We start from the raw sequence: 25,465 nt of genomic DNA, 5'->3' as shown, positions 1-25,465 counted from the left end.
TCTCATTGCAATAAGGGTGGGTGTGGTTCCATCTTCATGTTGGGTACATGAACAATCACTGCTCCATTTTCTTCTACCTCAGGTTTCTTGCACAAACTTCGCCACATCTTAATACAACCATCATCACAAACATTATATTGATCTGTGTCTGCTGAGAAGCTGAGCTCTTATCAGTGTCACGCTCACTTATCTATATGCCCTTCATCAACAAAACACCAAGGACTTGGTGTTTCTTTCCTCCACAAAATAAAAAAACTGCCATAGAAGCTGTTTTCCATCACAAAGTGTTGCGACTCTGTATTGAGATGTAGGAAAGAGGGAGCTTATTTATTTTGGTTGCTAACAGTTATCAGTTTATTGATCGCAGTGGGATGGAATTGGTGCTGGATGAAGTAGGGAGCGTCAACAGGAAGGTGAAAAGTACTGGAAGGCCTTATCTAGGAGCGCCAGGCTGCTGTGACGGGAAGTGGAATGGCTGGGCGGGGGAAAAGAGGAAGTAGAACAGGAAGCGATGTGCAAACACACACATAGAGAAATACACACATCTGCAGACAAACACACGGCGTTTCCTGACTAATCTGTAATGCAAGTGTAACATCTTTTCCGGCGCTGTGATTTTTCAGTCCTAACTTCATCAATCTCACGGTTCTCTCTGCTTCCCCCTTCTCTTCCCTAGGTCCATCTGTTTTACTTGGAAGGTTTTTAACTGGTAGAAAGCAGGAAGACAGCAGCGTAGTGGTGCTGAGGGTGCCAGAGGAGTTATTCATGGACAGAACTGGATAAATCTGTGAGCACAGATGCATGCATGCATTGTGGCATTTATTACACCACCGGGATAACAACTAATGGCCTTTACATCCTAATTTATTTTGTGGTTTTGCAGAGAAAGTATCCCGAAAAGTATAACCTAAAAAATGTCTGGACTAAAATGAGTAAGCGTACCTTATACATTGAAATAGTAGTGAACATTTTAGGGGAGCTCAACTGCTAAAAAAAACCAGATATTTGAATGACTGAGTACCATAAGCTGGATCCAAGCATGTCCCATAATTTGATTCATATAGTACCTTGCCTGCACATTACCAAATAAAAGTGAGCGAACAGCATAAACAGAAACAGGGTGAGGTCAATCGGATTATTTGAATCATCAACATGCTGAAATACATTGTTAATGTTGTTCAATGACCAAAACTGCAGCGTAAACAACTGCAACCTGATACAGGCGACTGCTGTCTTCCCACAGCCCGGGAACTACCTTCATTTATTATTTACTCTCTGAGATGTGACATTGTGATTTTATGCAGCCTCATTAACCTAAATGTTTTCTACAAACAAACTGTCGTTCACAGATTTGCTGCTCTTCCAGTGAGATGACTGGTTTCAGTAGAGAGAGTCCTCTTTACCCCATCGTACTGTATGTCTGCTGGGGTCTGAGGTTTTTCTCAATTGCAGAAATATTTGCTCTGGTGCTATTACAGTAAGGCTGAATTTAGAAATGCGACAGACGACCTAATCACGAAATCTTTCATAATAACCAACTACTAGCCAGCTTTTAAGTTTGCCCATATACAAACATAAATACATACAATTTAATTCTGTTAATTATGATGATTTTCCACTTACAGTTAATGAAAATATGACATTTAAGACTATAATATTAAATCAGACCGATGACTACTTTTAAAAACAGAAATGTGGGTTTAATGAAGAGCATGCTTAAGGGGGATATTCAAAAGATGCTTTTAAACATCTGTCGAACAGGCATCAGCTGAATGCATATTATAATTTACAGACATTACATACATACATATATACGTACATTGTATACATACATGTATACAATGTGTCTGTCAAGAAAAGAAGTCACTCTCACTTCTAGTTTCCTGCTTTCTGTTAACTAAGAAGCTTATACTTCTACTGTCTGTCTTTCACATGTGACCATGACCACTGTGGACAAAGACATCCTTTTTAAATCCATTATTTTTTTAAAGCACATTTCGTGTACATGTGTGTGTGTGTGTGTGTGTGTGTGTGGTGTGTGTGTGTGTGTGCGTCTTCTTCGGCTTAAACAACACACTCGCACTGCACAGATTAAATGTGAAGACGAGGAAACCCTCAGCTCAATCCTGCTTCTAAGTATCTGGTCTTGAGTTTTCTGTTGATTTGGTGAAATAAGATGCTTTAAAATGCGCCCAAAACATGCACTTACTCCAAATCTTACTCAAAAGATGTTTCTTAAAGTAAAATTTACAGCATAAATGTACAAAAAGATCAGCTGGTGACTGGGTATGTATACTGACAATATAAAAAGATGTGAATGATTGAAGAAAATACGGCGCAACAATGATATTATTGAAACTGGATGCTTCTCTAATGCTGATTAAAAAAAAAGTCCTTTACATTTCTTCTCTATGCCAATTTACTGTACTGACTGATAAGCAAACTTACCTGCTATGAAGATACTTTTGTTTTAAAAGGAATTGGGATAACTTGGCCTGAACCAAGTCAGATGTGTGCTGGTAGAGGAGGATGGGCTACACTGCAAAAATATTAAATCTCACCAATCTCACAAGTAACTTTATGAGTCAGTGAGCAAGATACTGCAACTTGTTTTAAGCACATAATTTCTTAATAGAGATAAAAGTGTAACAGTTCCACTGGGGGATTATTTCACTTATGATGCAGGAAACATAACTTGTTATGGGTAGTATTGTTTTATCAATATTAAGGAATTTTTGACTTAAAACAAGCTTCTGTATCTTGCTGAAAAGTTACTTGGAAGCTAGTTTTGTCTTTTTTCAAGCGTGTACTACCATATTAGAACATAGACCAAAAACACTTTGTGAGATGTTGTTTTTGCAGTGTAGAATTAATTTCAATGTTTAAGTTTCACTTTGTTCATCCGTCCGCAGTGAGGGATCTGTTGTTGTGTTGTTTTTGTAGGTGAAGAAGGTTCCATAATGTTCAGCCACCTCTACTATACAGAAAGCTATAGCATCAACATTAAGCTGAAAAGGCCAAATTTTAGAATAGCACAGACACGCACACACACTCCACACACTCACCTGTCGCTGACAATCTGCTGCTTGTCTGATCGGCTGTCACTTGCAGCGTGAAATAATGCATGTGTTCAAGCGCTTCACCCACTCACTGCCTCTTACTCTCCGGAGTGGCCTGACAGGAGGCCCACCTTAGTGACAAACATAAAAGAAAACGCGCATCCACACCACTCAGGAGACAGGACCGGTTAATGGAACCCGCTGGGACCACCCAATCCATTTCCATGTCCCGGCAGCATCGAAGCACGATGAGGACAAAACAGGAAGCGTGGAAGTGGGAGCGGGTTATAGCGGACGACGGTCTGTGAACCGCCACGGATTTCTGCAGACCAAGCACAAACGACAATGACGCCTGGCAGCAGCATGTGATGAAAATAACAACCGCCATGCATAATGCAGGACACTCTACCTTCCACTGAACCAGCCGCTCTGGCCTCTCCAGGACAGCATCGTACACCCCACCAATTCAATCCACTCCACCTCACACACACACACATGCACGCACACACGCACGTGCACGTCACCATCCATTGGCTTTACCGTTTTTTCTCACTGAACTTCAGAGAAGGTCTGTTGGGAGCAGGGACTTTAATCATGGACTGGGTGGTGGTCGCCCTCAGACGTGATCTGCTCACGCTTGATCTGCTCAGTAGGTCCCCAAGATGGGGGAAGGCAGGGTTTGAGGGGGCAGCAATTACTTTGTTTAATTTTAGGCAAAAAGCTCATCTGTGAGGAAGAGCTGTAACCTGGCCTCTGCAGTCAGGAGACAACAGTCTTTGGTCTCAAAGCACGTGCTCATTAATGCTCTACCAGTCATAATTTTAATGTGACTTGAAGCCACATTAGTATGAGTTTTCTTTACGTGACTGGTAAAACGGCAAGTTTCACTGATGTAAAGAATAATCACATTTCAGAACTATTTACCCATTTATTTAAAAAAAGGAGTAAATTTCCACCACAAACAGAAATTTGCAACCATTCTTGCTGTAAGTGGGGTGCCTACATTTTAAGTCACATACATTGTGTTTCCATCAGGTAGGAGAATGTAGACTGTCCTGGTCTTTCACTCATGAACTGTTGAGGTTAGGAGCCCAAAGGAAAACAACAGATACCTGACTTGACATTGTTCTGGTGGTTTCTTCAGTTTGCTGCTCACCACGGAGAGTGAGGAGCAATAAAATATGTCTGACAGTAAACTGGTGGGAGTTGTTGTGCAAACGCAGCCAAAAACCCAAAACAAGTCCTCTGATTTAGAGTATGAGACGTAAAGCATGCCTATGAAGCCACAACGCATCGCAGCCTGTAAATAAGCTCCCATAAGGAGCTTCTGTGTTTTTTCTGAAGCGTGCGGACAGCTTTTGCTGAGGTTAGTGTGGTGAATTTTCCCCCTGTAACACAGTCCGATTAAAGCCGCTGTGATCATGCATGTGAATCAAGTCAAAGCTGGTTACAGCATGTATAAAGGACTCCTTCACTGGGCTGGTGCTGCCGTCATGAGTGGCTGACCTACCTGCTCTGATCAGGTTTCATCAGGGCTGCGCTGCTCATGGAACTGAAAGCTTTTGCTGCAGTTCAGGGCCTGCATGCCTGCCTGCCTGCCTGCATGGTCACTTCAACACCCAGCACGCATTTACAGCTCAGCGGTATGAAGAAAAGTCTGTAAAATTGAGTTAAGCACAGACTTTACCTTCTTTCAAATGTTTTATACAATTTGTTAACATTTCAGTGCAACCACAACACTTCGGATCATATTTTTAGTCCATTATTCTGTCTGCTTACTTTAATAATTTTTTTAAAGCTTGTTTAAGACGTCTATAAAGATACATAAACTTTGTGTCCCTGTTTTTCACCTAACTGTATACTTTCGTCATGAAGCCTATGACCTCAATACTTGAACGTTACATACACACATCCTGCTTTCCGGCCAAGTATTTTGGCTTCGACTCCCTCACAGATTAAAGCTACCAGGCTAATTTGCTGCTGTGTCACAATTCCTACATAATCCAGTTCTAATCCTCACCGACTCGATTAAACAGCCAAATCTCCAGCAGAGTATCTGGCCCATCTCTCAGAGTCACTGTTCATACCCTCCCTTGGCCTCTGTCCCCCTTCCCTCCACCCCTGGGTTCAACAAAGCCTTCTGTTATCTTGCTCTGCCTGAGTTTTGGCCTCTTCCATCTAATGTGTCTCTGTTATTTTTAGCTTATTTCAAATAAGAAACATTGTAAGGTTTTCTGTGTGTAAAACTGGGACACATTTATACCGATTTCGGCTTGCATTGGTGAACCAGCAATAACTGGGACTGTATTAGCTGGCACATACCCTTCACTGTCCTCTACTGTCAGCTGATTTTAGCCCAGAACCACAGCGTTGGCTCTGTTGGACCTCAGCACAACATTGAACACTGTTGACCATGACATATCATCGAAGTGACTGGAGAGCTTGATTTGAAACAAAACTTCTTGTCAGAGTGGACAAGAATGTCCATGTAGGGGTACCCCAAGATTCAAACCTGGGACCCCTCCATATTTGTTATCTACATGTTAGCTCAGATAGCATTAGTCACCATCACTATGCAGATGACACACATCTGTATGTTACAATGTCACCAGGTTAAGGGCTGAGTGCATGCATAGAGAAAACTAATATACAGTATGGATGTACCATAACTTTCTTCAACTCACCAGAATCGAGACTTGAATTTCTATTTTTGGACCCAAACAGGAAAGGTCAAAAGTCAGCACAGAGCTTCACCTGCTACAGCTAGAAACTAGTGCCTGTGTTTTGCTGATGACCCACAAATCCAAACTACAAGTTCTGCTTTTTTTTTTTTTTTTTTTTTTTTTTTTTAGGACTTGATGAACCAACAGAGATTTACAAATATAGCTGGAGATAACTGGATTTCCATCCATTGGTTTGTGCTTAAATAGAGGCACAAAACCCAGAAAAATGTCAAGAACGCTATTTTATTCACAGTTTTCACTCCACAGCCAATGTTTATTTTTACCCCATCATGAGGCACAATGGCAAAACCTTAAAACTGTTTATTTCGCGAGTTATTCAACATGTTATTGCTAGGCAACCAAAGACGAAATGAGCTAGTTGATGCCACCGACCTCTCTTTGCTCGCCCTGGACAGTTGAGTGGCTAAAGCCTGTCCTATGTGTACATCACCCAGAATGCTGTGCGGTTCTGGGTCAGAGTTCAGTGAAATTATTGAACATTCTATCAGAAGCATTATCCATTTATATTGATCACGTGTCTATTGCAATATGTGATTATTGCTTAAAAAAGCTACCAGTGATCAAAATAACAGTAACTTTATAAATGTTATAGTGACGGTATAGAGGATTTTAGCTAAAATTATTTAACTGCAGTCAAATGGGTCAAATCTACCAATATCATCTTGTTCTGCTTTCCTCCCACATCAGCTTGATTGACATAAAAAGAAATGGAAAAGCTGTTCTATATTGACAGGCCATGCCTCGTTCTGTTGAGTGGTCCAAAGTGATGAGGGAAATTGGTGTAGCCAGCGAATTACGAAAAGCTGAGCAGAATCAGCGAGAGAGAGGGAAGTACTAGGGAAACTAGACAGCCCGAGTCTATTTTTACCGCGGTGCTGAGGTAAAAAGACAGATGAGCGACAAGTTTCTGTGGTTAAGGGGAGTTCTGATCGTTTCTCCCGCGCCTCGCCGTGTGATGTCTTGCTCACTGACAGGCTGTGTCAGGAGGCGGGAGATGAGACAGAAAGCAACATTCCTGAGTGGATTCCACATGCGCGCCAGTGCCGTTATTAAACAGAACCTGTAGAGATATTTTCACAGTGATTGAGACAGCAGAGGTGGTGCGTGGCTAGGGGAAAGAGTCGGGAGGGAGTGGAAGACTGAAGAGAGCGATTACGGATCAGACGTGGCTTGCCTTTCTTTTCGTCCTCCCTGAGGATGCGCCGAGGTGTATAAGTGTGAGTGGGTATATATGGATCTGCCATCACGGTGAAAGTGTTTCCATCCAGAGAAGTGGCGAGAGTGCTGCGGAAAGCCGTGTGGGCATGTGCAACATCACTAAGGGGGAATGCTGTGTGCAGAACAGGGTCAAAAAAGCACGTTGGCTCTAAATGATGATTTTCATTTACTATGACAGTAAGATGAAGACAACTAATAAGGCCTTTGTGTGTACATATGGTGCATACAGTGTGGGCTACATCTTGTGACAGAATGGCTCCGATCAAAAGCACAGTTAATGTGATTTATTTTCATGATTCAACGCTCCATATGAGAATTTAACTTTCTTGGAGAAGAAGAAATTGAGCATCAAGAGGTCAACTGGCCCCTTAATGATCATGAAAATTACAAACTGCCAGTGGGGTGTCGCACGTATATCTGCATAAACAGCTCTCTGTGTGAAAATATCAGCACATAAAGTGAGCGCTTTGCCTAATTACTCCTAATGCTGCTGGTTAATGGGCTCTCACGGCTGGCTGGCCTCAGGAAATCGGTGAACATAATGACCAGTCACTAATGAAGGCTGCAAACATCAATGATGATACTCGGCTGAAAAGCTTTCTGTCTGTTTGCTCTCCGTAAAGCACGGAAATAAATAAATAAATCGCCGCGGCCCTGGCACTTTGTGACTTTGGAGGAATGTGTCACGTGGCGAGCATTTCTTAAAATCCCAGTTGTGAAACACAGTCAGCAATAAGCTAGACTGCCTCAAACTCAGAACTAATCCTGATAGATCCTGTTTAGCATTTCGCCGAGAGATTTCCACCTCTTCAAACACATAAGCGGGGGAGATTATGAGGACTCTCTGCACTGCTGCTGTACTGTACTTCACAGTCCATGTTCAGTACATAGCTGCAGCCGACGGATACAAGAGAAGAAGTGACTGAGAAGCAGAGACGGTTTTCTATGTTCTCTAACTCAAGGGACCTCAGCGGCAACAATGAAATTCAACCATGCCGCACAATGTATGGCATACCACCGCAGTTTGCATTTCCGGTACACTTTCCTGTTCTCTGGTAACAGCAGCTAGGATGCCATTGTTCCTGACCGGATAGTCAGAAAATGGACCTTACATCAGACATTCACAGCAAGAGACCCAAAGCTCCTCAAAGGCTCTGATGATTAACAATGCTTGTATGTTGAACATATGCAACTTGTATCAGTGACTTCGCTGAGAGGATTTATTACCAACAAAGAGATTGTGATGAAAGATATTTGTGCCAAAAAAAAAACAGCTCTTGTCAAAGTTCAAGCAGTAACTACGCAACATGTCTAAAACAATCATTTGTGAAATTTTCAACATAATGCTTGGGTGTGTGACCAGTCCTTGTTTCAATCAAACCTATGAGTTTTCTCTAAACCTAAACGTTCACAACATCTCATCAAATCCTGTCCGCCTGCTTAGATTGGAGAACTTGTCAGCCTCATCGGTACCTGTCAGAGAGAAGGTGATCAATTATTCAACGAGTCCAGCTGTCTCACGTTTCCCTCACAGTATGTGCAGAAGCCTGTTGGTCTTCAGACCATACATCTCTGAGTTTCTGCAGCAGAGGCAACGATATACACCAAAGCTTACGCGGCTTCTCTGACACGGTCTGACAAGTCTCACTTCAACCATGACTTTATAGCTATGTTTACAGCTGTCCTCTTTGAAGACTTCACTCCACTTACTCCTTAAGAGAAGGACGTCCGGGGCAATGATTGGCACATCAACATTTCGCTAATGTTTACAGCTATGTCTTCTAAAGCCAAAGCCTCTGCCAAACTAGAGGTGCCGAATTCAATGATATCCGAATCTAGATGTGACAAGTACAGACTTGTAATTTGTAGAGTTTTAGAGGACCTTTCAGATATCTGGCTCCTCTCTAAGCAAGCTCTAAATTTATTCACGAGGCACCTTTTGTACTTTTTTGTGGCACTGGCAGATTTTATTTAAAGTGATCAGACAGAAAACTGGCAGAGAGAGAAAAGGGGAAAGACACTCAGCCATGGTCGAGAACTGAACCCCACACAACAGCGACTATTAGGATTTAAGGGCTCGACACGCGAAAGCCTAAGTCTCCATCACACCGAATGACGATGAGGTGAGAATCGTTTGCGCTCCTCCAGCTAAGCGGCTGGAAAAATTGCTTGTGAAATCTTAAGCTCACACACGCAGACGTAGACGTGCAAGCCCAGCATTGCGGCACAAGAAAGTTGAAAAATATTAAACTTTTGTCACTATTGCGTCCTATGTGTTGGGTTCATCCAGAGTGGGGGAACACTTTCACCTTTCACTGTTAAATTTCACAATCAAATTTCTTTTTTGGTCATATTTAATCTATGTAGCATTTTCATAACCACTGAAGGTAAGATGCTTACTTGATTGTGCTATAAAATGTCACTAAGTGCCAGGAAAATACATAACACTTCACCTTTAACACTTTATTTCATATCACATTCAAGTCAAGGTCAGGGGAATATAAACCTGTCTCTCTTGCACTCTGAGACACAGATTTGTGTTTGAAATGACAGTAAAATTGGCTTCGTTTAGCATCTTCCCCTTAACCAGACCCTAGAACAATCCTAAACTCACCATGATTATTTTTTTAAGCTGACATCATGGCGTTTAAGTCAGAAAAGCAAACTTCTTGCAGTTATAGATTGTGTAACATAGTGCTAAAAGCACATTTAGGCTTGATTTTAATGACAGGAAACATGTTGACTCTAAGGGATGCTGTCACAAATCTAATTATAACAGCATTAGCAGGGATTTTTCCATATTAGCAGAATATTAAAACATTCTGGTTATCTGTAAGAGGAGCTGCAGTGTAGGGGAGAGAAGCGATGCAGGAGATACTTTTAATAAATACCAATTAGACTTTAGAGTGTGTCGAGGGGTGAGGAGACAGTGTGGTGTGGCTTCACATCTGAGCCGTTAGGTAATGACACCAAGACAGTATTCTCTGGGGTGCAGAATTGTGAGACAGGAAAATAAATAAGAGCTTATAATCACATATATGTCAACCAGGAAGGATGGGAGCTAGGAAGGTAGGAGGGAGTTAGACAAAGAGAAGGAGGAAGATGAACTGAGAGAAAGATGAGAAAATGTGGAAAAAAAAAAAACAACAACAGATACATAAGCTAGCATGACAAAGCCCCCATACCCAGTATGCCTCTGGCTGACCCCAGACGCTGATGCTGATGAGATGTTAGAGCTGAAAGCCTCAGGAGACGAAGAAGATGAAGGAGATGGGGAGAACTGGGCAATAAGATGAAAAAGGGGAAAGGGCGAGGAGGAAGAGGAGGGAGCAGGGGGTGGGATTCGAGGGGAGATGTAGATGTAATCCCACTGATAAAAGGCTGCTTTAATGTCACCAGAGGCCTGCGTGCAGATAAAAAGCCAAAGAATGTTTGCAGATGTTAAAAGGTGAGGTGACACGAGGTCGTGCCGTATGGAGCAATGCTGAAACCAGAGTCTACACAGTTTACAGAGTAGACTCTGGTTTCTCCCCAGTCCTGAGGCCCTGCTGGCCTCCAGACTGAGAGGGCAGAGAACACCAGCAACTTTCTTTACACACAATTCAGCAGGTTTTTTTGGAATCAAAGGAACAACATTGGGTTGGTTTAAGTCATATTTATTGGACAAAATTTACATTGTTCAAGTTGCTAATTGTTTTTTTTTTATAAAGCACTTTGCACTCATACAGCTGGTTCGTTCACATGCAGTTTGAAGGGTAGAATTGGGGGAAGATGTTTCAGGTACATCCCAGTTTTTCACCCTGTCTGCCTTTGAAACAGCCTTTTCACTTTCCTTTGTTGTATAGTTAGTTGTTACTGAAGCTGGCTCAGGTTCCCTGAGCTGGGTATTACAACATAACGTCACTTCCACAACATCCTGCTTTTGAGCTCCCTGCTGGAGGGCAAAAAACTGGCAACATCACACGCTACATCTTAAATGTACACGTGATTTATAAAAGAGAAAGGGACACAGTGCTTTGCTACTAATTGTCAATGCTACAAAACTAGATAACTATTAGGAAAAAGTTTTCATTTAAAAAATAGCACTTAAATAGGCCACTTATGCTAGCTTGACTTTGACAAACGCAACTTATAGATGTGCTGCGGAATTTGATTCGTGTCGGTTCAGTTTAAATAAAAAAAGAGACTCACCCACATGCCAACTCTGACAGGGCATCAGAAGAGCAGGTGTTTAATTGGCTAACCAATCACCACTGTGAATGGCTTTGAGTTGTTCTTCAATGGTTTTTCTCTTTGCTGTGGGAGACCACATTTAATTAATAATACCTACGTCTCCAGGTTTCAGTTTGCTGAAGGAACTGTTCTACCACAGTAGCACAGCTACGGATGGGACCATCAAAAGCTGGAAACGGTCCTGTGTTTTTATGCTGTATCTTATAAACCCACATGTGGGTTTATAGTGGTACATGACAAGGCCTGAGGTTGACAGATGTCTGTCAGGGACATAAAAAGACAACAAAAAAAAACACTGCAAGAGATCTGAAAGTCAGGTAAGAATTTATTTTAGCAAAAAAAAAAAAATCTTCAGCAGAGGATTGAACATCCTGCTGCGACTGAATGATACTCTGTAGTTCAACACATGTAAAAAAGAATTAGTTCCCTGCTCCTTGTCGATCACGGCCCCCAGTCCCTCTGTCTCCCACTGTATTTCTAACGGCGCCTCTTCACCCGTTCTGCCTCGGTGAGGACAACAGAACAGCTTCTGATGCCCCGAAGGCCTCGGCTTAATGCTCCACTGTAATGACTTTTTCCACACAGCTGCCTACTGCCACAGTCATCTCTGACTCCATTACTGACTGGCTTCTACCCACCCACAGAAATTCAGCTTCTGATAATACCAGACAAATCTTCCCTGCCACACAGGTGTCAGCGGCCCATTACCGTCAACAGAAAGGTTCTTCTGTGAGATTGTAAAGCGGCTGGGTCAATGGAGACATCCTGCTTGTGCTTAATCATGAGGGAGTTGATTTTTTTCTTAGGTCTATGAAGACCGAACATCACTTTTAGAAAATCAGTTCCTTCCAGATTGTTTTTCTGATTCTTTTGTTATCAAAATTACTGATTTGTGGTGCTGCTTTTTTTGTAGATTTTTACAATACGAGCAAGGAAGTTAGCAATACTTTTTCCTTATTAAACTGCTTCCAAAATTTTCATATAGACAAAAAATATGAGGGGAAGAAAAAAATAACAATATAAAATCGCATGCTGACAGAAAGTGGAGAGAGGAACTACCAGGACTTTTTAACATTTATTGAAATGTAATTTTTAAACTCGTGTGATGATGCGCTTCAGTTGAACAGATCTCCTTCATAATTTTATTATCATGGTTTTTTTCAGACACTGTTTACGTCTGGACCAGTTTCTTCTGGTACAGGATTAAGACGCAGGTTTCACATCCATGCCATGAAAGTCTTAAATGCATCGTGACCTTTCAGACTGCAGAAACTTCATCTGCTTCAGTCCCACATATTCCAGAGGCTCATATTGGATATTTTTAGGGTGAAAAGATCAGAATTAGGTCGTTCAGGCTGCTGTAGATGAAAGTCTGTGTTTCTGAGTGAAACCATTGTAAAACAGCCTGGCGTTTTCTTTTTTCTTCTGAAAGACAACATTGGGAGAGTTTCTTTCCTTCAGCAGCACATGGACAGGGGTCAGAGGTCGCTCAGACCGTTTCTTTGGCAGGTAGTGGAATTAAATTCACAGGAATGCTATGACAATATTTCTTAAGCAAGTTTCAAACTGCTTAAACCAGGCAAACCCCGGAGTGGTTTCAAGCTAAGGCAACAAACAAAAGCAACATTCTGAACCACACACGAAACAAGACCATGTTAAACGTAAACGTCACAGAAATGAGAATGAATCGTGTCTAAGACTGAAGATGCCTTTAGTCCTCCAGGACAGAGAACCAAGAAAGTTTCTCCTATTAGCAAAACAAAAATACTTAGAGTGCAAAACAGGGAGACGATGGCTTGAAGAATAAAGTGAAGATTATGTCAGTGTCCCTGAAGTTGCATTTGCATCACGCTCCAGCCCCTCCCCCTCCCCCACAGTCCTTTCTCCTCATAAGAATAATTTAACACGGCCTATCTTGTCTAAATCCATGCCCTTAATTCCCATCTGTCTAAAGCTTTATTAACCTCTCATCATTTTTTTTTTCCTTTTTGAAGGGTAGGTCTGAAGGATATGTGGCTGCTGACTTCTGGCAGCAACATCTGTCAGAGGCACTGCAAGCAGGCTCACGGGAGACGAGGCTTCTGGCCAATCGGAGCGCTCAGAAACTTGTGTCTTTGGCGACTGTGCTCCCCGTGTGGATTAAGGGAAATTTGACAAACTTTGGCCTCAGGAAATCCTTTGAAGACCCATTAGATAACTGTTGTGACAAGATACAGCATAAGAAGCCAGAGCTGTTTTCCTTTTTCCTTTCTTTTGTTCGCGAAACAGAAAATATTCTGCCTTCTTCCTGCTCTCCTGAGGTTCGGGGAGGTTAGCTTTGAAATCAAGCACGCAGAGCCTCAGCTTCAGCGGCATAATGAAGACAGTTTACACTGAGACATCTGTGAAATAAAAATGAGCCCACAATGAGTCATAACAACGTCTCAATGAGTCTGATGGTCTTTTTGTTCAAAGGCAAACTGTAGCCTTTTTAAAAATCTTATGAAACGAGAAAAATACATCAACAGTGAAAAGTTACAGGTTACATCAAGAACTATTTTATTTATTATCCATCAGTCTCTCAGGCTGCCTGCGTTTGTCATGCTGGTCATGGGTAATAACAGTCATACTAAAACCATAACAGTTTGATAGCTGATCATGCACATAAAATGTCAAAGATAGTTTGTTTATAGCTGACACATGATGACGGCTTTAGGGAAATGTTTGTCAGCACACAGATGGTTGTGCAGCATAAATATTGCTCGATACATTACCGTTATTAAGGCTCAAGGAGAAAGGTCAAATAAACCAAAAGTAAAATCCAAACTGCCTGACATACAGCATGCAGTGAATTCAGATCTTCAGAATGCTGCGTGTTAATTATAAGCGTACCGCAGGGCAGGTTGCAGGGCGTTGTTGCGGAAAAGTTTCAGCCAGTAATCAAACTTGGCCCATTTCCTCTTGACCCACAGTCAAAAAAAAAAAAAAAAAAAAAAAAAACTGCTTTGGTTTTCCTTTTATTGATGAGGATGAAAACTCTGAATTTCTTTGTTTGCTAACACATCAAATGTTGATTACAGTTTGTCCAGTGTTATATTTAATTGTTAAATTTGAGCAAATTGTATTCCCTTATAATGTCATAGTGTCTTGGAAAAAAAAAGTGCCATGAGTGAGCAGCTGATCTGATCTATTTAGCAAACCTTTAAACCCCCATCATATGGTCTATTTTGCAGTTTATGTATCACACGGTCGGGTCAGTGAGCAAATTAATATAGAAATTGCAACCCAGAGCCAGCCGTATACACACCTGTTTAAAACTGCTTGTTTCCCTTTCCTAGCATAAACTGTATTTTAATGACAAACTGCTCAACTGGGATATTCTAAGTTACATGTGTTTCTGTTTTAGTTGTTAAAAAATTAAATGAGGCTTGAATTGTGACTAAAAAGTGTCCCACTAGGAGTACGCACATTTTAATTCTGATTCCAATTTATTGTGTTGGTTAGGAAAACAAGACTCAATTCAATGAAAAACAACATCTGCATTTTTATTTTGTACATACAATAAGATTAGAGGCCTATCTATCATGAGCCTGTAATACCAGGCCTGAACTCATTCCATGCCACCAGGAGTTCCCTGAATGGAAACAGCAAAGATGGAGTAGAGAAATAACTTGGCATAATTAACCAGGTTTGATGTTTAGGGCATAAAACTTTAGTGAAGCTTAAAGTAAAGAAGCCACGATGAAACTGCTTAAAGTGAAGAAAGAAGCAACAAATGTTCTAACTAAAGAGGCGTGTATGTAATAGTCTGAAGTTGACACCAATGTGACGAGTTCTGTACCAAAATACTACAAGAAATTCAACATACAAGAACAAAAAGGCCAATGTTTCTATCTTTATGGATTACAATAGAGTCTTCAGCTCCATAGTTTAACACAAAGTCTGCTAAATCAGTCAAATCAGGTCTCTAGAAGCACCTGACAGGCTCCCCGTAGCTGGTTTTGCTGTAAACAGTCATTAGCCAGTGTGCAGCCACAGTCTGATTACCGTAGTGAAGCCTGAATTAGGAGGAGGCTGACTCTGCAGTCTGCATTGTTTGTGCTTCAGCAGCATGTCACTTGTAGGAGCCATATATACGTTGCTTAGAACTTAATACAAAATGTTATTTTGTGTTGATGTGAGTTCAATTTTTCACTCTTTTATTTGAAAAAGATAAGCATCTGTAATTGTATTGTGCTTAAGCTTGTTACGTGGTGCTTTTTGATTGGTTGTTGTCTAATTAGTTTATAAAGACAAAAATTACTTGCGAAAGAGCTTTAAGGTTCTAGACTAGTGAGAGCTTGCCGCACTTACATCACTATTACAACTTGATACAAGCCCAACAGAAACCAAGAGAGCATCTCTATAAATAAACTATACAGCTTCTGTTTATTTATGTATATAGTCGCTCGGTGACGCTTTGTGTCTGGAAAGTGCCAAAAGCAAATATTGGCTTTGAATAACTTTGTGTAACTCATATACAGAACAATATTTAGGATGACTTTTGTTCACAGAAGATCTGAATCGTGATTTTCAGGCAACCTGAAAAACATCAACACCTACAAACAGCCTTTCCGTACTTATGCGGACTAATTTAGTCTTCCCCTTGAGGCAGGATGAAGGGGAGGGAGATGGATAAAAGAAATGGGGGAAAAAAAGACAATAAAACAAAGATGAAGCAAATAAGTTTGGGTGTCTGTCCCTTTAAGAGTCTCGAGGTCAGAGATGGAAGTTGGGAAAGTCGCCCAGTGCTTTTCTCATGACCCCTGAGAGGATGCCTTCTCCTTTCTGAGTTTGAGGATGGATACCAAGAAGACCCACAAAATAGAGAACTGCCATTCGGCGCACACCGCTGTGGCCGCCACACCGCTCTCTAGTCACCTGCATGAAATCATCAGAGGGCTGTTTTTGCTGTTCGTGGCCAAGTTAAATCTTCCATGCAAGTGTCAGCTTCGCATCAGTGCAAGAAGCTTGTCAAATGTCAAACAGAACTTTCCCACAGTTTATCCCATCCCCTGCTGGGCCTAAAAATATCAATGTTTGTATACTTAAATATAGAAGCAAGTCAGAGAATGTGGGGCAACCCGTCAAACCTCAGATGAATGGCCTGAACTTTAGAAGTCAAAACACACTTTAAAGAGAGCACTTAACAGCGCTCTACATAATTTAATCACTAATCATCCAATGGGACTTTAATTAAGGTGATTTAATTAGATTAAGATGCTGTTATGAACCCCAGGCTTAACTATGGTAGCTATAGAATATAAATGAGGTTTAGAAATTCATGAATCAATAACAATTGTGGTTAACAAACACCCAAAAGAGCAATACATAAACTTAAGAGATGCACCAAGAAAATGACTGGTGACAAGAATCGATTGATTTTTTGAGTTTGATGGGCTCTGATCTGCTGGATGGAAATTTAAAAAAATTCTGAACATTTGCAAACCAGGAAACACGTCGTGCTGAGACTCTTCTGCTGATGTGTGGATGCTGCTGCGGCGTGGGGAAGAACTTAAAATTTGCGGTTTTCAGTAAGAGTGAGGTGTTTATCAAATTCAAATAGACGCTTAGAACCTGAAGGGCAATCACTCGGCAGCTTGCCCAGATTCAAACATAGGCGCTTGAATGCGAAGACACTTTATAAAAGGACGTCAAAGCATGAGGTGAACAAGGTGCACAGTTCACGAGAGCACAACCATCATAAGGGAATAGTAAACAAAGAGCAAATAAAAGAGTAAAAGTGACAAATGTGGAGCAGTGTCTAGTTTTCTTCCAAAAGAAAGCAGCAACCAAAGGGCAAAGACTTAAGATGCCAGGATTGTTTCTTGAAACAACTAATAAACATAATACGACTTTCAAAAAAGGAGTTCAGCCTCCTTAGCAAGTGTATTCTGTGTTGTCCCTATTTTACAGTGGACTCTGTATTGGCATTAATCTCAGCCAAAGATTAAGGATTGTCCAGATATATGTATAAGACGGCTCTATTGTTAAGACATCATGTCTGAGGTTCACTGCTGCTGCGAGACAGCGAGGCAGGGACAGAATTTAGTAGATAAGGCTGAACAGAGTCCAGCACAGCTGCTCTATTTCACCCGTCTGAGCTTTCAACCTCTCAGTTCCCGAGTATGCTGAGCTTGGAAATGTTGGTGGACTTCTGGTAATTTCACAGTTATGGCAAGAATCAAGATTCTCTCAGGAGGATTGGGGATTGTCTTTATAATCCTCATCAACTATTACCACTAATACAAGACTGTCTAAAATATCAAATCCAGTCTGATCACAACAACCTGATTAGGGTACTTTCTGACTTCATATTCCAGTAGATGCGGTTCGTTTTGGGGACCAAAAATCCAACAAAATCCAACATTTGTTACTTTTTCAGCTGTGGTTCACTTTCACATTGCACTGTGTCAAGCGAACCAACCCTTTGAGCAATTTGTTTACCCCTCAACTGAGGGGGCGCTGCGCCAAGAACTACTGAAGGAAAGCACACATAAATCTCTTAAGAAGATATGGGTGCAAATTATTATTTTTTAAAATATAAACTGAAATGGAGTGGCATCAGATTTTAGTGGTTGTGGGATTTCTCTTCAAAATACTACAAGGCACTAGCACTAGACCCACACATTTGTTTTGGGTGTATTTATTTACCCAGAATGCTCTGCATTATAATCCACTTCCTGCTTTTTGGAGAAGTCATATGCACCAGAATTCACTTCAAACAAACAGAGACCTAGATTTTTAGGCAAATTTGAGGACGCCTCCCTAAACAAACTGGACTTTCTAGGCAAACAAACTAGAGTTTGAATAAAACCGACTAAACAGAGCTGGCATGAATGCAAAGACCATAAAATGTAAAGAAAAGATGGCAGGAGCAGAGACGGGATTTATGAACGGGACACCATTCTCTGTTTTTACCATCAGATTGAAACTGAGCTGGAAATAATCTTCCTTCGAATTCTCAATAGGTTTCCAACTACACGGCTTGAGGAGAGGAATTGACATAAATGCACAGAGTGAATGGCAAACAGCCTATGAATAGGGAAAGCGCATGCTTGTATGTTTTTGGTATTCTGCACTGATAAGTCTCTGAATCGTGCCACTGAAGTCAGAATTGTACCATTAGCTAGTGACACATCCACAAACTGCACTGCCCTGAAAGAGCTGTAATCCAAGCTCAAAGTGGAGAGGGGCTTTGCTGCACATCCAGTTGGTATTATTCTATGGGAAAGGCAATTAAAGATAAGGCCAACACTATTGGTCCAAACTGTCTCCTAAAAGGAGGAGATTGAAGATACATGCGTTCTGGGATGAAGGGCTATAACTGTAACAATAGTTAGTGAAAAAAAGGAAACACGCCGCTGCACTTAGTTGCCATACACAAAGATGCAGAGTCCACAGCTTCATTACTATGTTATCTAACTATGGGGAGAGGGATCACTGTCAAACTGGCTCTCGGAAAATAATATGCTACTAAAAATAAGTCTTGCAACACTCTCACTCTCGACGATAAATCTCTGACAGTCACCACAGAAAACGAGCACAGACTGTGCACCCAGCTGACCCCCCAGTGCAGCCTTTTGAAGCTTGTACAGATTGACCTTGTTAAATAATTAAAGCTCATTGTGAGACCCACCTGGAAAACAAATGAAGACGTTCGTTTACCAGATGGCGTGTCCCAAATGCAAGACGAACTGTGCAGCGGTCAGTGAGGGGATGGGCTTAGATGAGGGAAGGCTATCTTCCAAATTAGCTTCTAGGCTCATTTAAAAGCCCCTCGAAGACACAGTACCAATCTTCCGGCTTCTGTTTGTAAAGGGGTTCATCTTACTGAAGCATGCTCTGAAGAATTATATGGAGTGAATTTAAAAAGGGCGTGTAGTTTTACTGACCCACTGAAAGGCTCCCTCACTCATACACCCATGATCAGAACAAATGGTAACTTGGGGGAAACAATCTAGTTTTTCACCTGTGCTTCCATCACCCTATGACCTTTAGCAACTTAGGCAATGACATTTGTGTGCAGTGTGATCGTCTGCATTGCTCCTGCACACACTAATATTGCGACGCCGTTTATACAGTCCTAATTTGTGATTAATTGCCTTACCCAAGGCAAATCGACACATGGTGGATCAAGCTAGGACCAAACTCACAACCTTCCAATTGCCAGACGACCACTCTTCCCACTTTGCCACAGCTGTCCAGGACAGTGCGACAGACAAGGTTAACGACAGGCTGACAGGAATATGCCCTCACATAAGTCCAACAGAAGGAACATGACACTGTAAAGCCAATGAATCTGACATGCAGGAGCAATGTAGTCATGTCTCCAACTTCACGAAGGCAATCTTTTTTATTTATTTATTTGTTAAAGCGTTTCACTGCTGAGAGCCTAGAAAAACACAGCTACTGTAAACTCAGCGAAAGCGCCTGTAATCTCACTGTTTAGACAATAGCCTTTCACTGAACATATGACAAAATTCTGAGACGTGTTTTTTTTCCACATCCCAATTAGCTGCACAGACATTTGTTGAACGCCTGCGTATAATGTTTATAGATGTGCTTGATTCTGTGAACTGGATCAGTTTACATTAAAATTATGCAGTTTGAACATCCAATCCGAACCGCTGTGGGAGGACAGCAAGGAAGACAGACAAACAAACTGTCAAACTGTGTAACAGCTGTCAGATCACGAATTTCTTGCAGAGAACTGCATAGACTGATGTCACCCTCCATCACCAAACAAGATGACAGCAGCTCCGTTTCCATTGACCATGAAATTCCCAAAGGTGGAATTACAAAAATTAATTTGCTTGACAGAAAACCTGGTGGTGGCCTGTATTATGCTGCAGAAATTCATTTTTTTATTTAGATTAGAGGTCAAAGTTGATGAGATTTTTGGAGCTAAACACAGGGAGAAGCTGTTAGAGGTCTGACTAGAGATTTAAGACTGACTGGAGTTCCAGCTTCCAGCACGACAATCACCCTAAATCACTGGTGTCCAAAGATTTAGCATGTTTTTTTTTTCCAATTAACAATGCTAACTGTTTAGCAATAAATAAAGTTGCAACATTTTCATTAAAAAAAAAAAAAAAGTAGAAAAGAAATCATCGATTAAAAAAGGGGTCTTCGATGGTTGCTTTACCAAAGAAAGATAGCGAGTTTCTTAACATTTTGGGTCAGATGTTTTCTACTGTTTTGGTCCAAGAAATGTTTTTATTCAAACACAAGAAGTCTCTCAGAGAGCTGTTGCTGCATTCAGCTGAGTGTTGATAAATCTATTTTGGATTAAAAAGTTGTTGAATGTCTGTGGATGATCTTAAATGACTAAATAAAAAGAATAAAGAAAAACACTGTGTGCTGTTTTCCAAATTTGGAGGACCAAGTTTATCTTCAATGACGGTAAAGGGTCACACAGATTATTTCATGGACTACAAACATACAGCCACAACTACAATGGAAGAGTTAGAATTAAAGCATATTCACGAGTCGAAATCCATATCTAAATTTAATTGAGAATCTGTGATAAAAGAAACAAAGGATTCCTATCTGCTCTGGAGCTTGATGGTTGTGAAAGAACATCAGCCTGTAGATATGCGACGCTGGTAGAGACTCGCCTGGAGGACCCGACATGAGGCCAGCGTATTTAAGCAGTTAGAATAAGGAGTATAATTAGGCCCAGCGCTTGTTGAACCAGAGACACCGTAATCAAATTAGCTGACCCTGAACATAACTTCACAGAGATAATCCTAATGGGTTTGTGAGACTGAGAATCTTGTGTTCAGCTTTAGACTGAAAACATTCATTTGAAGAGGTGAACCCACTGCGAGTTAATGACAGAGTTAATCGTGGAGAAGAACAATGACTTCAACAAAAGGCTGTAGTGAAGCTCAGAGCTGGACCAGTTGACCTGATGGGATCAAATACGTTCAGAACTGCCACCTCCTCTTACTTGGCCATCTGAATCTGGGGCGATATTACCCATGTTTCCATCACGCAAATTATGAGGGAACTTTTAAAATGTGTAAACAAAAAAAATAATAAACAGATGAGGTAAATTAGATCCTCTACTGGTTTCAAAGTGGTTCGGCCCCATCAGGGACAAAGTGTAATATCTTGGCAGAAATAAACAGGAGGTGCAGATTGCTAGCATGGCACAAGTTTGCCACTGTACTTTTGCAGTTATACGATTTTTTTCCTCACGAATTTTATCACCTCAAAATAAAACAAATAGATCAGACTGAGGGATGTAGAAAGCTGTAGAGTCAGCAAAAAACTTTTGCAACTGAATGCGCTAAAACCCTGTTTACTTTAAATATATAAAGTGAACAAGGTTTGATTATGTTGGGACAGGTTAATCAATGAGCCACTTTCTCTGTTAGTAGAGCTGAAGTTGTAAAGTCATACTATTCAATTTGAGTAAACAAAGAGCAATGCTCTGTTAGATCAGTGTGCATTACAAAATAATTCACACTGTTTGAATTTAAACGTTCTTAAACATTGTCACATTCCACTCAGGGTTTAAAGAATCGTATGGGTTAGACCAACAGTCCTGTGTTAGCAGAGAGAATCCAGCTCTTGGGATTCAATCAAGGAACACTGCGGTCAGATCAAGTTTGGCCCTACAACAATTTCTACAAAGCTGCAAATAAAACATGACATAGGAATCCTGTTCTGTGTCAAGACTTGACATGTTCTACTCCCAGATCTTCTCCATCCAATCGGACTGAGTCTCAGCTATTTTGGAAAGAGAAGTAGACGAAAAAAAAGAAAAGAATCAGTTTCAAAAATATTGCCTCAGGGATATGAACACAAGTGCACACCACACTTTTCAGATTTTTGGTTTTCTAAATGCAAAAGGTTTAGAAAACTACTTCCCATTGTCCTTTGTCTTAAGAGTTATGCGAGTTATGCACAGATATGTTTTTCTACATAGTTTTTCTTTTACTATAAAAGAGTCAAAATATGATAAAAGAGAGTGAAAACTTTGGCATTTCTCCTCACATCCAGTGGCATCAGCTTAAATGAGGAATGCATGTTTGTCTGAAAAGAAACGGACAGCAGGTTTACTGTTGCATTCAAGTGCAATCTGTAAACTTGGGAATAGATACACACACAAAAAAACAAATTTGGCTACCAGAACAAATCACTTTTTCTTTTTCCCTTCGAGTTCCTGCTGGACCAAGTTTCTTCTCAAACTGAACCTCTAACCGGGACCACTTCTTGCTAGCGGGAGGATGTTTGTTCACGTCCTGCTCCAGGTTCCTGCTCCAGGTTCGGCCCCATCAGGGACTCCAGGAGCCTGTTGTTTTCCCCTCACCACTGCCTGCTATTCATGACCATTTCCTGCCTCCATTCAGACTGCCCAGTATTTTTCAGGACACACCTGCAGGCCCTCCAATGGCGAGCGCTGAACTTTTATTGTCCCATTGTCTGCTGACACTGAATCACGGCGTGTAATTAAAACGGCAGAGAAGATACCAGAGATCTGCCCTGAACCACAGACTCGCCCTGGGTCTGGGTGCGCAAATGGGACTGTTTGTCATGTTTTACTCCTCTGCGTCCCGACCAGGGAGGAACAAGCGGCCCTGAGGTTGCCCATGTCAGTTCGTGGGATTGTTTTGGCAACACCGCTGAGAATCAAACTCCGGCTCCGAACGGTGGGGAGCCTGCGTTCATGCATCACACACACAGGGCGTGTGAAAGTCGCCAGCCTGCCTCTTGGCACACACACATACTCACCTGAAGCAACTCTGGCTGAAGGAGATACACCCTACAGGTAGCCGGACACCTTGGACAGAAAGTTTCAAATATCCCTGCTGTCTCTGTTGGTGACAAATCTAAAACATTTTTTATTTACCTCCCAGGTTCCTTGGAGAGAAACAGAAACTGCTATTTTTCTCCACCAGAACCTTTCTTGCAGAGGGTCAGATCCTCCATTACAAATGTGTGCAAATTTTTGTTTTTGTTTCAAAACTGTATTGTTCCATAAAATAAGAAATTTAATTAAAATCACAATTGGAATAAACTTGTTCAGGCAACAAGTCTATTAGTAGCAATCATGGCAGCAAAGGACGTAAACAGTTACATGAAATATATTCATACTTTAGCCAATGGCTCTGGCGCTCATCATTGATCAGCTAGCAGAGAAGACCCGACCATCTTAACATGGCGTTGGAGCAGCATGTGTATGCAGCGTTTTGGTGATTTCACGGAAGAGCTGTGGATTATACACTTTTGAATGACGCACAACTTTTTATGAACTGTTAGATAGCCTACTGTGAGAACCAACTTCACACTGTCCTCCTCCCCCCCTTTAAAAAACAAACAAATAAACAAAAAAAAAACCCAACAAAACATCACTTTCCCACTACTTCCTGTCTGGTCTTCTTCGCCGTTTTTCGCCAGCGGTAACGTCCGGCTCCTGATCACGTGACTCGCGTGACCCGAAAGACGTGTTTCCGTCAAACTTATTGTCGCAATTTGAATTTGCACAATTTCCACGCTTCGTGGAAAGCAGCTAGTGAATGGTTTCACTCCGATTCGTCCCAGTTTGCTCCAAACGACTAAAACCAGGATGCGCGTCCAGCACAGCCATCAGGGGAAAGTACAGGAGTTGAAGGCGACGGTGAGCCAACGATGGAGCAGATATAAGGGGATTATTTCACCCCCCCACCCACCCTGGGAGACATAATCATGTGTAACACACTTGTTTTAAATCCAGTGGAAAACAAACAGGTGTCTGAGCCTTAAATCCCAGCCCGCTCCTGGCTCACAGAGCTCCAGAAACACCGAGCTGTCAGTCATTTTTATTTTATTTCATTTATTTATTTATTTATTTTTGCTGCTTTGCTTCTATACATCTGCTGACATCAGAACCGCAGAGCCTGCGTGTGAGCGGAACCGGGCTTTCTGCTCAGAGACGCTCTCACTGCCCGTTCAGTGGATGCAAAACAAAAAAACAAGAAAAACACAACAACAAAATGTGATTTAGTTGTCAGAAGTCACTCTGAGCGCTCTGTGAAAGTCACCTTGGAAGAAATCGACACAACATCCCCGCTCTTGATGAATTTGAGTTGTTTTAAGGAATGCTCCACTTTTTCTTTCTTTTTTTTTGAGAAATTGGAGAACTAAAATGTAATTAAAAACAAGCAAACAAACAAACAAACACTTACCTGAGAGCCCCATGAGAAAGGAGAGCAAAGTAAGTTTCCTGGAAGTGGAGCAGATCTCCATGGTTCTCTGTCCCGGTGTCCCTCAGCTGGTCTCGGAGGATCTATTGTTTTCAGCGCCCGTCCTCGCGCGGACACGCAAGGGACACTTGGGGTGGGTGAGGACGACGGGAAGCCGTCGGGCGTCTGCAGGAGGGTCGGGGGGGACGAACCGGAGAAAGTCAAGTCGACCCTGGACTCGTACCTCCGACACTGACTGTCCTTCGCGACTCCTGTCCTCCCTCCTCTTCCCGGTGAATCCCTCCTTCCGGCCGCGCGAGCGAGAACAACTCTGCGAGTTGTCATTCGGTCCCTTCACCGAGAGGGAGGGTTCGGGGATGGGGGGGCGGGAGAGACCCGGTCCGGAGGAGAAGAGCCGACGTACCTATGCGAGTCAGTCGTATTGCTAGCCTGATTGTCCAAAAACCCTCTTCCACAGTCGCCCCTCCAAAATAAAACGCCTCTTTTGCAGGGAGTCACCAGAAGCCCATGATTGAAATGCGATGCTTTTATTTTGTCGGCAAAAAAACGACCAACATCCCTCTTTCCGGTCCAGACGCAGCTGAAATTGACGAGTCGCACCTGTTCTGTGGTTCGCCGCCAAGAACAGGTGTAACAGACACCGAGTGGCGTCAAAGCGCAAGAGGACAGAGCAGCGGAAGGACGCGCTGGAGGAAGAGCAGCGCTTTTCATCCAGGTGGAAGGAAAACGGAGCCGTCAGCAGAGTGTTTGGTAAAAGTGAACTTAAGCTCTGAAGAACAACACGAGACTCGAATGAAATGTTTCACCTGGGTTCATTGTATGGTTCTCGATAAAACGCAAGCAGCATTTTCAACCCAAAACCCGCCACTGTCGAAACAAGATGAGCGCAACAACAAAGACACCTATTGTTCTTAATCTATTGTTTGGGTCGTTCAACAGCGCAAAGTGTTTTATTTTTTACTTGCATATTTTTGGATTTTTGTCTTTTTCTGTATGT

The 25,465-nt window shown here is 41.8% G+C and overlaps 1 protein-coding gene across 1 annotated transcript in view; it reads right to left on the bottom strand.

The window, feature by feature from the left end:
* Positions 1-24,795, bottom strand: part of esama (endothelial cell adhesion molecule a) — a 49,800-nt gene extending 25,005 nt beyond the window's left edge. Inside the window, exon 1 of the mRNA XM_055046883.1 lies at positions 24,451-24,795. Within this exon, the coding sequence (XP_054902858.1) occupies positions 24,451-24,511 (61 nt within the window). The 5' untranslated portion in view covers positions 24,512-24,795. The remainder of the gene's footprint in view (positions 1-24,450) is intronic.
* Between the last annotated feature and the right edge of the window lie 670 nt (positions 24,796-25,465).

The sequence above is a fragment of the Poeciliopsis prolifica genome, unplaced genomic scaffold, assembly GCF_027474105.1.
Source record: "Poeciliopsis prolifica strain line A6 unplaced genomic scaffold, Auburn_PproV2 SCAFFOLD024, whole genome shotgun sequence".
Classification (NCBI taxonomy): domain Eukaryota; kingdom Metazoa; phylum Chordata; class Actinopteri; order Cyprinodontiformes; family Poeciliidae; genus Poeciliopsis; species Poeciliopsis prolifica.
The sequence above is the reverse complement of the archived record's forward strand: the minus strand, read 5'-3'. Positions and strand labels throughout refer to the sequence as shown.